General features: G+C 65.3%; 2 protein-coding genes across 9 annotated transcripts in view; one reads left to right on the top strand and one right to left on the bottom strand.

Annotated features, from left to right (window-relative positions):
- Positions 1-5,592, top strand: part of SBNO2 (strawberry notch homolog 2) — a 51,218-nt gene extending 45,626 nt beyond the window's left edge. For 4 of the 7 annotated variants that reach the window (XM_043590093.1, XM_043590092.1, XM_043590089.1 and 1 more), the window contains 13 exons: positions 137-268; positions 768-903; positions 989-1,101; positions 1,193-1,264; positions 1,345-1,453; positions 1,666-1,740; positions 2,029-2,172; positions 3,032-3,126; positions 3,210-3,302; positions 3,451-3,582; positions 3,811-3,887; positions 4,114-4,304; positions 4,383-5,592. In XM_043590093.1, the coding sequence (XP_043446028.1) occupies positions 137-268; positions 768-903; positions 989-1,101; positions 1,193-1,264; positions 1,345-1,453; positions 1,666-1,740; positions 2,029-2,172; positions 3,032-3,126; positions 3,210-3,302; positions 3,451-3,582; positions 3,811-3,887; positions 4,114-4,304; positions 4,383-4,858 (1,845 nt within the window). In that variant the 3' untranslated portion in view covers positions 4,859-5,592. Of the gene's footprint in view, positions 1-136; positions 269-767; positions 904-988; positions 1,102-1,192; positions 1,265-1,344; positions 1,454-1,665; positions 1,741-1,986; positions 2,173-3,031; positions 3,127-3,209; positions 3,303-3,450; positions 3,583-3,810; positions 3,888-4,113; positions 4,305-4,382 lie in introns of all 7 variants that reach the window. The other 3 variants (XM_043590091.1, XM_043590090.1, XM_043590094.1) reach the window with 1 other exon arrangement.
- A 1,488-nt stretch (positions 5,593-7,080) lies between these two features.
- GPX4 (glutathione peroxidase 4) lies at positions 7,081-9,427 on the bottom strand. 2 transcript variants are annotated; one of them, XM_043590088.1, is made up of 7 exons: positions 9,274-9,427; positions 8,314-8,408; positions 8,085-8,229; positions 7,770-7,921; positions 7,647-7,671; positions 7,396-7,455; positions 7,081-7,318 (listed from the first exon to the last, which is right to left on the bottom strand). In XM_043590088.1, exons 1-7 carry the CDS (start codon positions 9,355-9,357, stop codon positions 7,286-7,288), a joined length of 594 nt encoding a protein of 197 aa, XP_043446023.1. In that variant the 5' UTR covers positions 9,358-9,427; the 3' UTR covers positions 7,081-7,285. The 2 variants fall into 2 exon arrangements, with proteins under 2 accessions (XP_043446023.1, XP_043446022.1); XM_043590087.1 differs by lacking the exon at positions 9,274-9,427 and adding an exon at positions 8,679-8,933.
- Between the last annotated feature and the right edge of the window lie 3,641 nt (positions 9,428-13,068).

Raw genomic sequence — 13,068 nt, 5'->3', positions numbered from 1 at the left:
GGGTCCACAGCGTCCCTAGCACACACACACTCAGGAGCTCGGGGCACCCAGGCAAGGGGCCAGGGAAACAGGCATGCGGGGGCCAGTCCCTGACGGCCTCACCGGCTGACTGCTGTTCCCCCCTCCCCCACCCCAGATGACTGGCAGGAAGGGCCGTGTGGTGTCCAGGCCCGACGGGACAGTGGCCTTTGAGTCTCGGGCAGAGCAAGGCCTCTCCATCGACCACGTGAACCTCAGGGAGAAGGAGCGCTTCATGAGTGGGGAGAAGGTGGGGGCGTGAGGCCGGGGCCCGGGGGGCGCAGGGGGTGGGCTGTGTCAACAGGTGCCCCCCCCCCCCCCCGTGTGGAGGAAGCGGGTGAGGACCCCGCGTGACCAGGGAGGTGCAGAGTTCCTGAGGGGCTGGCCCCGGGACCACAGCCCATCGCGGCCCCCGCTGGGGGGGGGCCTGAGCGGGGGTGCACGAGTGCCTGAGCGGGGCCCCCACAGGCCTCCCTGGCCGCCCCAGCCTCCAGTCACTGTCACGTGCTGTCTGTCACTGCCCAGGGGCCGCTGCGAGGCCCTCCACTGGAACTCAGTGTGGGCTGCTCCTCTCCACCCAGGGCAGGCCAGGGGTGGCCCACGGTCCGTTCTGAGCCCACGTGGGCTCCCCCACGGACAGACACCTACTCCTCCCGTACTCACCTTAAACGAGTCCCAGTGACCCACGTGAGGCACGCAAGGCACAGAGGAGCAGGCAGGGTTCCGACTGTCCCGTCCGTGTCCCCCAGCTCGTGGCCATCATCTCCGAGGCCTCCAGCTCTGGCATCTCCCTCCAAGCGGACCGCCGCGTCCAGAACCAGCGACGCCGGGTCCACATGACACTGGAGCTGCCCTGGAGCGCGGACCGGGCCATCCAGCAGTTCGGTGAGTCCCACCCCGGGCTGCCCCGCCCCCGGACTGCCCCCCCCACCCCCGCCCACGGTCCTTGAGAGCCCTCCTCCGCCTTCAGGCCGGACCCACAGGTCCAACCAGGTCTCTGCCCCCGAGTACGTCTTCCTCATCTCCGAGCTGGCCGGGGAGCGAAGGTTCGCTTCCATCGTCGCCAAGCGGCTGGAGAGCCTGGTGAGCGGGGCTGGGGGGGCTCCCCCGGGGGGAGGGGGGCGGCGCCGGGAGGAGCCGGACAGCTCCTGACGGCCTTCCCCATCCGGGGCAGGGGGCTCTGACCCATGGGGACCGCCGCGCCACTGAGTCCCGTGACCTGAGCAAGTACAACTTTGAGAACAAGGTACCTGGGGAGGGGGAGGGGGGCAGGAAGGGACGTGTCCGCGCCCAGGGTCCCCTAACGCCCCTCCTCTCTGCACTCAGTACGGCGCCCGGGCCCTCAGCTGCGTCCTCACCACCATCCTGAGCCAGACTGAGAACAAGGTGCCGCTGCCCCAGGGCTACCCCGGAGGAGATGCCGCCTTTTTCCGGGGTGAGCTGGGGATGAGTGAAGGTCTCTGCGGTGTGGGGACAGCTTGACCCGGAGCAGTCTGGAGCACTGGCATTGGCAGACTGGATTTGTGTCCAAAGACCCCCCCCTTCCGCACAAGCTTACCGAGGGGGCACTGGTGGCAGGGCGGGCACCCCGGGCCGGCTGGAGGGCTGGCACGGGGCAGAAGACATTCGAGGCCCCCCCTTCTGCAGATATGAAGCAGGGCCTGCTGTCGGTTGGCATTGGTGGGCGTGAGTCCCGGTCTGGCTGTCTGGATGTGGAGAAGGGTGAGTCCTCCACGCAGAGCCCACCCCCCCAAATCCATGGGAAGGCCCCCACACCTCCCAGGCAAAGCTCCCGGGGCCCTGCTGGGGCTCCTGACGCCCTGAGCTCCCCCCCTGCCCCCGCCAGACTGCTCCGTCGAGTTCTTAAGTACCCCCCGCCCCCCAGACTTCTCCATCACCAAGTTCCTGAGCACCCCCCGCCCCCCCAGACTGCTCCATCAAGTTCTTGAGCACCCCCCCACCCCCCAGACTGTTCCATCACCAAGTTCCTGAGCACCCCCCACCCCCCAGACTGCTCCATCACCAAGTTCCTGAACCGCATCCTGGGGCTAGAGGTGCACAAGCAGAACGCGCTGTTCCAGTATTTCTCGGACACCTTCGACCACCTCATCGATGTGGACAAGAAGGAGGGCAAATACGACATGGGCATCCTGGGTGAGGGCTGTGGCCTCCCCGGGGCGGGGGCCTGTGGGGGGTGGGGGTCTCCAGAGCCCGAAATGGCCCTGACGGTGTCGCCCCTGTCCCTGCTCCAGCCTCCTAATGGAGGGACTGTGGCCATGCTGGGGTGATCCCCACCCCGGTGAGCAACTGGGAGGGCCCTGGAGGGGCAGGACTTGGGGCACCAAGAAGACTCCGTCTCGGGGAGGGGGGCTGCTGCAGCCTAGTGCCGTTCCCTGAGGACCAGAAGGTTTTGTTTAGGCCTGAGGGGTGTATCCACATGCTCCACGTGCGGGTGGTGAGCCTGGCACGTTTGCTCTCCTCATGCCAAAGGAACCTGACGGCTGATACCCCACAGCAGGGGCCGGTGGGGGGGCACAAGCCCTCCTGAGAGAGACCAGAGTCTGTATTTCCAGCTTCGAGGACCAGTCTCTGCCCGAGCGTACAACTTGGCCGTGGTAGTGAAAGCACAGACCACGGGAAACTGAGTGGTCACGGCTATGTGCCAATAAAACTTTATTTATGAAATCGGTGGCAGGTATAGTTTGCTGGCTCGTATGTAACCATCTCCACAAGAGCCTCGCAGAGCTGGGGCCCTGAGGGGCATGTTGTCTGTAGTCACATCTAGTGTGAGTGTCCAGTGGGGGCTGGGGAGGCGGCTTGGACCCCAGGCCACCACGGGAGGGGCCACTTGCCATCCGGGCCGTCTCTGCCGGGGGAGCATCCACTGCACTCCCTAGTGGACATCTGTGGGGTGTCCCCGAGAACTTGGGACGGACGGCTCCCGAAAGCCCAGAGCCTGGAGCCTCGTGGCCCCCAGATGGGAGGGTCTCACCCCTGCTCGTCCTCTCTGCAGACCTGGCTCCAGGCGTCGATGAGATCTATGAGGAGAGCCAGCAGGTGTTCCTTGCCCCTGGGCACCCACAGGATGGGCAGGTGGTCTTCTATAAGGTGAGTGGGCGCTAAGCCGCCCAGCACGTGCAGGCCCGGTCCCAGCACCCCTCACCCCGCTCTGAGCCCGCATGCTCTTGCAGATCAGCGTGGACCGCGGCCTGAAATGGGACGAGGCTTACGCCAAGTCCCTGGAGCTGACGGGCCCCCACGACGGCTTCTACCTCTCCTACAAGGTGGGTGGCTCGGGGGGGGGGGCCCCCAACATGTCCCCAGGGGCGGGACCCCAGCTGAGGGGGGGGGGGGCAGGGAGGGGCAGGGAGGGGCAGGGAGGGACAGGCAGCATCGCCCCCACCTCCCCACCTCCCGCGCACCCCTGCCCAGGTCCGGGACAACAAGCCCAGCTGCCTCCTGGCGGAACAGAACCGCGGCAAACACTTCACGGTGTACAAGCCTAACGTGGGCCGGCAGAGCCAGCTGGAGACCTTCGACAGCCTGTGCCGGAAGTTCCACTGGGTAGGCGCCGGCTGACGGGCCTGGGGGGGGAGGGGCGGTGCCTGTGCCCCCTGGCGCACGTGCTCCCCTTTCTCAGGTCCCCAGGCCAGCCCTCTGCGCCCAGCTCACCCGGCTGCCGGTGCAGGAGGAGCAGGCCTGGGCCACCGTGGACCTCAGCTTCCCGCTCGTGCGCTGGGAATGGTGGATGGTCAGCCCAGGCGGGTGGCTCACGCGGCTGTGTGTCCCCAGGTGACGGCGGAGGAGGCCAGGGAGCACTGGGAGAACAGCTACGCCTTCTCGCTGACGCACTGCAGCCACGCCGCATGGTGAGGGCCGGGGCCGGGCTGGGACGGGGGCGCGACAGCTTTGCACGGCCTGGCCCTGGCCTCTCTGCAAAGCACGTGTGCGAGGAGGGTCCCTACAAATGGCACGGGGCAAAGGGGGGGGGGGGCCGCGTTGGGCGTCCGGGGCATTCGGGGAGCTCGGAGGCAGCCAGCAGGACGGTGCGTGGGGCCGTGGGATCCGAGCCTCGCCTCCCCCGCCCCGGCGCAGGAACCGGCACTGCCGGCTGGTGCAGGAGGGCAAGGACTGCGTGCAGGGCCTGCGGCTGCGGCACCACTACATGCTGTGCGGGGCCCTGCTGCGCGTGTGGGGCCGCATCGCCGCCGTCATGGCCGACGTCACCAGCAGCAGCTACCTGCAGATCGTGCGCCTCAAGACCAAGGACCAGAAGAAGCAAGTCGGTGAGCAGGCGGGCGCGCCAGAGGGGCCGGGCGGGAGCAGGCACCGCTTCAGAGGCCCTGACCCGCCCCGGCCCCCAGGCATCAAGATCCCCGAGGGCTGCGTGCGCCGCGTGCTGCAGGAGCTACAGCTCATGGACGACGACGTCAAGCGCAAGCACGCGCGGGGCCGGGGCCTCCCCGCGCCGCCGCCGCCACCGCCGCCGCCCGCCCTGCGCCCACTCGAGCTGCCTTGCGGCCCCGGCGAGGTCCTGGACCTCACCTACAGCCCGCCGGCCCAGGCCTTCCCGCAGCCCCCGCCCTTTGCCTTCCCGCCCCCCGACCCCGTGCCGGCCCCCGGCGGCCTGCCCCTGGGCGCCCCGGACTCCGCAGCCGACGCCGCTGCCGCGGCCTTGGCACACCAGCGCCGTGACATCAACTTCAAGGAGGTGCTGGAGGACATGCTGCGCTCCCTCAACGCCGGGCCTGGCGCCGGGGCGGCCGGAGCGCCTGCGGGGAACGGGGGGCCCGAGCGGCAGAGCGTCATCCAGTTCGGCCCCCCCTTTCCCAGCTCGTAGGCCCGGCAAGCGGCCCACAGCCGGCGTCCCAGGGGAAACTTACTTATCTGCAATACGCACGTCTCCGTGGACTCGAACTTCTCTCCTGCCGGCCTGGGTGGCGGGCGGGTGGTGAGCCGGGGCCCAGGGCCCCCCTGCTGACTTCCGGGGAGGGGCTGCCGCGCCCCCCCCCCCCCCCCGCCCCCAGCTTCCGGAGGCCTCCACTGTAGTGCCTTCCCTACCGGGCAGACCCCTCAAGATGCTGCCCGCCCTTTGGGGCCCTCCCAGGCAGCGCAGGTCCCACTCAGGATGTCGCGGGGTCCAGGCTTGGGCAGGGCCCGGGGGTGAGGGGCACACCCTGCCCGTGCCTCTGCCCTCTCCTGCCCTCCAGGCCTAGGCAGGAGCTCCCCATCCCACCTCACCCCACCCACCCTCAGGGCCTGGTCTGACCAGAAACCCCTGAAATCCACAAAACCGGGTGGCCCCAAGAGCTGGAAACTCAGGAAACCCCAGGTGCTCAGGGCCCTGCCTTCTCTGGGGGACTCCATGGGACAGACCCCACCCCCATTAATATATGCAATTCTTCCCCACTCTCTCTGCTCCCTAAATTATTGCCCCGCCCTCTCTCCCAGGCCCCAGAACCTGCCGTGGAGCTGGCGGTGTGGGTGGGTCCCTGGTTTCTATGTGTATTTATAATTAATGCAGGTGTACATATGTAAAGAGATCTTTTTTTAAATATATGTGCCTTTTCACTACCTCCCAGATTGTCTGCTTCTCCAGCCTGCAGAGACCATGGGGAGAGGAAGGCACGGTGTGTCTCCTCCAGGAACGTTTAGCGGATGCCCACGGCGGCCCCACTCAGAGGAGGTCGAGGGGGCTGTTGCCTGTGGAGGGAGCCAGGCGGGTGAGACCAGCCCACTCCTCTCCCAGACCCGCGGGAGGCCGAGGCCAGGGTAGAGGTCTAGGGCCAGGCTGAGGAGATAGACCCACGCTACAAGGGGCCGTTGTCTACGGTGTCTTCCTGGCACCAGCGTGGCAGGCCAGCTGCCTTGGCCCAACCCATGCCAGCCCTGCTGTGTCTTGGGCCAGTCACTGGTTGCCTCCTGCCTGCCGGGGAGACCCAACCCCCCCGCCCCGGACACCCCGGGACACTCAGGGTGGTGGTGCTCTCCAGAGCAGTTCCCCTAGTCTCTGGTGTGCACAGCTGCGGCCCCTGTTCTGGTTTATTCCCAAGGCTCCCTCACGGTGTTGGTTCAGGTGGGTGGGGTAGCCCAGGACAGGAGGGCCAAGAGCTGGGCCCCGGGGAAGGCAGGAACGCACACCAGGCCCTGCCCGGAAGCCACGGAAGCACACCCGGGTCTGGTCCTCAGGTTAGAAGGGTCTCCCACCAGCCAGGACGTGGACAGGTGAGGAGCCGGGAGACCCAGGGGAAGCAGCTCTAGGGTGGCTGGGGTTCTCAGCCTGGCTACTGCAGCCCTCCAGCCCCATCTCTCTGCTGCTGACCTTCACTGGAAATTGGTGGGGGCGGGAGCGGGGGGGGGGGGGGGACAGGACAGACCCAACTGCTCTCCAGCCATGCCGTCCTCTACGCCCTTGCCAGGATGGCCCCAGGCAGCTACAGGCAGGAATCTGTGACCATGCCTCCCAGGCCCCCCAGACCGTGGATGAGCTGAGCGTTGGTCTGCAGGACTGATGGCCTCAGGCTATTCCCACCCCTTCCTGGGGCGGGGACTGTAGATAACGCCCCCACAGCCGCACCAGATGAGGCCCCGTGGGCAGGCCTGGATGCCCTGGCTCAGTGTCCAACAGTGAGGCCTGTCTAGTGCATAGGCCCTGCCTGGCACGGCTCTGTGCCCAGACCAGCTCAGCCTGATGCTCAGCCCACCCCACGTGCCTAGTCCCTCCAGTGGGCAGAGCCACAAGGCCCCAGCCCCCTTGGCCTCCCATCTAGGCACTGGGGAAGACCGGCCACAGGCAGGCCCTGAGCAGCGGGCTAATAACCTGGATGAGTCACAGCCAGTAATTCCTATCACCTCCCACAGGATCAGCCTGTGCCCAGCAGGCGGGGCTGCTAAGATTAGCGGGCGCAGACGCAGCCCTAGGAAGCCAGAGAACTCCTGAACTCACAAGAGCCTGGGGAGCTACCACCACCCTGCTGCCCCTGAACCAGAAGGCCCCCAGGGCAAAAGGCTTCCCCGCCTACCCCCCAAACCCACCCCAGGGAGGCAGGAACTTGCAGCAGGCCAATTTGTACGTTTTATTCCCACAAGATAACCAGGGGTGGGGTGGGGGGCGCCGAGCCACGAGCCGGGCCGAGGAACCTTCCTCCGGCAGAGGGTGCACGCCGGGTTCTCGGGTCTGCCCCACCAGCAGGCTGGTTTTCAGGCAGACCGTCATGGGTGCCGGGTAGAAGGCTCCGAGGGGCAGGGGCGGCGCATCCTTGTGGAGCTAGAGGTAGCAGGGCAAGTCCTTCTCGATCACCTGTGGGGGGAAAGGGGGTCAGCGCTGGCCTCTTCCTTGGCCCCCACCCCCCAGCGGGCCCCTGCAGAGGAACCTACCAGGGGCTCTTCCATGGGACCGTACCGCTTCACCACGCAGCCATTCTTGTCAATGAGGAACTGCAGGAAGGGGCCGCGTCAAAACAGGGACCCCGCAGCTCTGGCGGGGGGGGGGGGTGGAAATGCGGCCCCTGGGGCCGGGGCTGGAGTCCCTTTGGGCAGGGCACTGAGCTGTGGCCGAATAAACGGACCCAGGGGCAGGAGCTGGCCCTGGACACGGTCCTAGCCTGTCCCCCCTTCCCCCTTCTTACCTTGGTGAAGTTCCATTTGATGGCACTAGAAGACAAATGTGAGATCATGAGAAATCTGTGGCGATTGCGGACCCCCCGGGGTCCCTGCGGACCACCCTGCCCCCTCCTTTGCCCTGCACTCACTTTCCCAAGATGCCCCTCCCCTTGGGCTGGACTTTCATCCACTTCCACAGCGGGTGGGCATCATCCCCGTTCACACAGATCTTGCTGAACATATCGAACTTGACATTATAGCCAGCAGCGAACTCCTTGATCTCCGCGTTACTCCCTGGTTCCTGGGGCAAGCAGGGGCATTGGGGTGAGTGAGGACAAGCCTGGACTCCCCCCTGGTCCCCGCTGCCACAGGCTCGACCCAGATCTCCTCCCCACACCCGCCCACCCTAGTCTCGACCATCCCGACACAGGGACACCTAGGGACACAGCTGGCCAAGTACGTACCTGCCTCCCGAACTGGTTGCAAGGGAAGGCCAGGATCCGTAAACCACACTCAGCGTATCTGGCGTGCAGGTCGACAAGCTGAGTATAGTTTACCTCCGTTTTGCCTCATTGCGAGGCCACGTTGGTGACTATGCACACGAAGCCCCTGGAGGAGAGATGGTGCAGTCAGGCCAGGTCAGGGCCATCGACCTTTTCCCCTGCCTCTCCCACCAGGCAGGTATGTACCCACCGGTACTTGTCCAGGTTAACCATGTGTCCATCGATGTCCTTGGCTGAGAACTCGTGCATGGACTGAGCACAGCGCCAGTCGTCTCGGGAGGCACACTGTAAGGCAAGGGCACCATGAGGGGCCTGTGGACCTCGCTGCCACCTGGCCCATCGCCCAGCTCGGGGTCCCCAGAGGAAGGACTCCCAGGCGGGTCCGCGCCAAGAAAACCATGTCCCCGAGACAAGGAAAAACTGAGGACGACGACTCCTCGAAGGCGCCCGCCGCTTGCGCGGCAGGGCGCATTTGACAGAGGACACTGAGACCCAAAGAGGGTTTGGGACCCCGCCAGGTGACTCCAGCGGCGGGTGTGGGGGCCCCGCGCGCACCGGATCCCGGGAATCGGCGCTACAGCCGCTATCACAGGTCGCGAGCGCCGCCTGCCCCGCTCTCTCTAGACGCGGCTCCTTCCGTCGGGGGCGCGCCCTCTTGCGCCCGCAAGCCCCAGCCTTCCGCCGCGGGGGGACTCGGCGCCGCCGCCTGCCCGGCAACCGGCGCCGCTGCCCGCGGCGACCCGGGGAGCCGGCGGCTGTGCGGCCCATGCCGGACCGTTTCCGGCCGCGCCTGTGCCCCAGGGCCGCGCCGGGGGGACAAAGGGCCGGTAGCCAGGGCGCCCGGCCGCCCGTCTGTGACGCCACCGCGCGGGGCCCAGGGGTGCACGGGGCGGGGGAGGGGCGGTGACGCCCCGCGGCGCGTGACCCGGGGTTTCCAGCCCACCGGGCGCCTCCCGTTCGCCGGGCCCCGGCCGGGGCCGCCAGCGGCCGAGGGTGCCCAAGCCCCCCCAGCCCCCTCGACGCAACCCGGAGGCGCCCATCGGGGGTCCCTCCTGCCCAGGCCTGCTCCCGAACGCCCCCCGCCCGAGTTCTCCGCGGCCCCGCGCGCCTGCCCAACGGCCCGTCGGCCCGCCTCCGGTACCCAGCTCACCATGGTGCCGGCCAGGCCGGGCGCGGCCAGGGCTCCGCACAGCAGCGCGGGCTTCAGCAGGCGGCACAGGCGGCTGAGGTTCATCGCGGCGGCGGGGGCGCCGGAGGCAGCGACTCCTCCCCTCGCCGAGCCAACCAATGGACGCGCGCCGGCGGGCCTGGCCTCCCCGCCCTAGGCCACGCCCAACAGAGCCCTCATTGGTTGTACGCGCAGGCGGGGCGGACGCGTGGTGACACCAGCCAATGGGAGGCCGGGGTGAGGGGCGGGCGGGGTCGGGGCCGGGCCGGGCTGGGCTGCGGCTTCGCGGCTCTGCGCGAGTGCGCATGCTCGCCGGCGGGGAGGGCTGCCAGGTCCGCGCAGGCGGCGCGGCGCGTTGGCGTGTTTAGGACGGTTATCCGGCTGGTTGACCTCGGCACCGCGGGATGCCTGACCACTTGAGATAGTACTGGAAACGCGTGGTGGGGGGCTCGAGCTCCCAGAAATATCGCCCAGCTCTTTGAACACTGGAGGTTTTCTTTTAAAAGTAAATAAAGTCAGTCGCGGTCAGACTCCCGCTCACTGGAGACTGCGGTGTCGCTGCGGGGGCGCCCCGCCCGTGGGCCCAGCGAAGGCCGGGGACCACCCAGCGGCGAGCGCCCGCCGTTACAAGCAGCGCGTGAGCCCGGGGCCACTAACCAGGCGACGGTTAGCGGGCCCCTGTGGCCGCGAGGACGCGCAGGTGTGTGCGGGGCAGCGGCGGCACACGCCGGGGGAGTAGTCTGCACACAGTGCAGGCGTGCTCGGGCATTTGGCCGAGTCGGTCCAGAAGACAGACCCGCCCGCTCTTGGGAATTGAGCCAAGGAATTCCTCAGCGGCCCGGCCGCCCCCACTCCCAACGCGGCCTGGACTTTGACCTGTGGACGAGTGGGTGTTTTCAGCTTGTGCTACAGGGCACTTCTTATCCCCTTCTCGGATCCTCCCGTGAACATTGCTGCAGAGACGGGGAGGGGGGCGGGGTAGGACTCTCGGCTTGGTTCACTTGGGGGGCGCCAATGAGACCCCCCTCCCACCCAGGCTTGCCAAAGGGCAGAGCTGGGGCCCTTGGCCTTGCGCCACGCTTAGAGGTAGAAGTGCAATGAAATGAGGAAGCCCATTCCAACGGCCAGGCCCTGTCTTGCACAATGGCCTTCACGTGGCCTCCTCCCTGCAGTGCGGCTACCAGAGGCCCACTTGTCTGAGTCACCTCCTGGAAGAGAGCCCCCATAGTCCCACCTGGGCAGCCTCACTTCTCAAGAAGGAGCACCCCCCACCCCCCGCGCGCCGCCCATATTGCTTCCTCCCCGGAACCGCGGGGTGTCACGGCCACGTTGGGGAAGGACCCTGTCTGGCCCTGGGGGAAGACTGCTGTTTTCACTTTTGCCGCAGTTGTGACCTATAACTTTGTCATAAAGATGGCCCCCGAGGCTGTTGGTTATTGCAGGATGGGCCAGAAAAACAGCTCAGGGCAACGCCCTTGTGCCCACCCCGCAGGAGGACAGAGGTGGAGCGAGCTGGCAGCACCCAGGGCCTGAGGTGGCCAGAGGCGGAGACAACCACCTATGTGGAGGCCAGCCAGAGCTGGAGCTGCCGGTGGGGCGTCCGGGCTTCACGGCTTCTGCCAGAGACAGTCCGTCTCACAGAGGGGACCGTGGAGTCTTGGGAAAGTCTCAAGGCTCCAGGAAGGCTTCCCTGTGGTGGCCTCAGTTCCTGTGTGTCCCCGGTGAGGGGACTCAGCTGGCCACTGGCGAGAGGCCTTTTCAAAGTGGAAAGTTTTTCTAATTGAGATAAAATTCACATAAAATCCACTGTTTTAGCCCTTTTGAAGTGCACACTTTTTAAAGATATTTAAAATGTACAACCATCTCCGCTAGGTAATTCCAGAACAGCCCATCACCCCAAAGGAAACCCAGTCCCCATCATCAGTCACTCCCTGTCCCCTCCCCCAGCTTCCAGCCCCCAGCCCCCACGAGCGAGCCCCTTCCTGTCCGTGGAAGAGCCTGCTCTGGAAGTTTCACACACGTGGACTCACACCCCGTGTGGCGTCTCGTGTCGGGTTCCCTCCCTGAGCGTCGTGTGTTCGGGGTCCGTCCGCGGGGCGGCGGGGGTGGGCGCCTCGCTCCTGCTCTGTTCGTGGCCAAGTAATGTTCCCATGTGTGGCAGACACAGTGTGTTTACCTGTTCATATATTGAAGGAATTTGGTTGTTTTGAACTTTTGCCTTTGTAATGCTGTACAAGTGTTTGTATGGACATACATTTTCGTTTTTTAAATTAAAAAAAATTTTTTTTCTTTAATTTACATCCAAATTAGTTAGCATATAGCGCAACAATGATTTCCAGGAGTAGATTCCTTAATGCCCTTTCCCATTTGGCCCATCCCCCCTCCCACAGCCCCTCCAGCATGCCTCTGTTTGTTCCCCATATTTATGAGTCTCTTCTGTTTTGTCCCCCGCCCTCTTTTAATACACTTTCATTTCTCCTTGGTATGCACCTAGGAGCGGAATTGCCGGGTCAGACGGGAAGTCTCGTTTAACCTTGTGAGCAGCTGCCGGACTGTTTTCCATCCGCTCCATTTTATATCCCCACCCAGGAGCGTGTGGATGGCGGCCAGAGTTCTGGACTCAGCCTCGGCCAGGTGATACAGCACGGCGAGAGGTGCGAAGGAGCAGCTTGCCACTCTGTGTCTCTGTGTCCTGGCGCTGAGGGCACAGTCACTGGACTCTGAATCATCAGAATGATGCTCAGGCCTCGGCAGCCTCTCTGGGGTCCTGAGGCCCCCCTGGCCCCGTGAGCCCTTTCTCCCGTCTCTTCTGTGCCCTGTGGAACAGCAAGACTACCTAACATCTACACACTCACTACTGTATTCACCTGCCACCCATGCCTGGGCCCTCTTGGGGTACTATCCGGGCCACCTTTCCTTGGAGCCGGCCTCCCCCCGCCCCCAGGTTCCAACAGTCCCGCCTTCTCCCCTTGCCAGAGCTGCCTTCACACCAGCAACCTGGACAGATGCCATTTCTCCCATCTTAAAATCGCTCCTAGCTCCCTCTCCCTCCACCTTTGGCCCCCCTCCCCTTGGCATTCACGTCCACATCTCCAACTCCTTTCCTCTCATCCATCCCACCCTGGCCAGGCCCCCTCCTCATCTGCCCTCCTTGGGGTCACCAAGCTCCCGTCCAACCTTCACATCTGCTCAGACTCAAACTGCTGTTTCGTGGCTTTGATGGTTGCTCTCTCCCTCCTCCTCCTCCAGACGCTTTCTTCACCTGGTTCCAGGGCACCTGGCAACCTCCTACCGCCCTTTATTCTACTAAGGAGCACTCATGTAACACTGCTGGTGCCAGGCACTGCCATCATTAGTCAAGCGCCCTGAGAAGTGGGTGCTGTTTTTGTCCCTGTTCTACGAGGCTAGGGGGAAGGGAGGCATTTAGGTACAAAATTGTTAAGGGATGTGCCTCGGTTCACACAGCCAGGACTGGAGGCCAGGCCACTGCTTCAGGATCTGTGTCCCGCTCTGTGCCCTTCTGCTCCTTCTTCCCTCTCCTCGGCCTCCACATCTTGCCAAGGCTCCAGTCCTGGTCTCGGATCTGTTTGGTGACCGCGCCCAGCCCCCGATCTCCATTGACTCCCACAAGTCTGCTGCACCGCCCCCACCCCCACCCCCGCCTCCCAACCTTGGACTTTGCCCTGGATTCCACTCATATCCCAAGGTCTCCTTGATCTCTCTCCTTGGGCCGCAAGGAGATCATTTCTTCTTTCTTTTTTCTTTATTCTTATTTTT

The sequence above is a fragment of the Prionailurus bengalensis genome, chromosome A2 (genome assembly GCF_016509475.1).
Source record: "Prionailurus bengalensis isolate Pbe53 chromosome A2, Fcat_Pben_1.1_paternal_pri, whole genome shotgun sequence".
Classification (NCBI taxonomy): domain Eukaryota; kingdom Metazoa; phylum Chordata; class Mammalia; order Carnivora; family Felidae; genus Prionailurus; species Prionailurus bengalensis.
The sequence above is the reverse complement of the archived record's forward strand: the minus strand, read 5'-3'. Positions and strand labels throughout refer to the sequence as shown.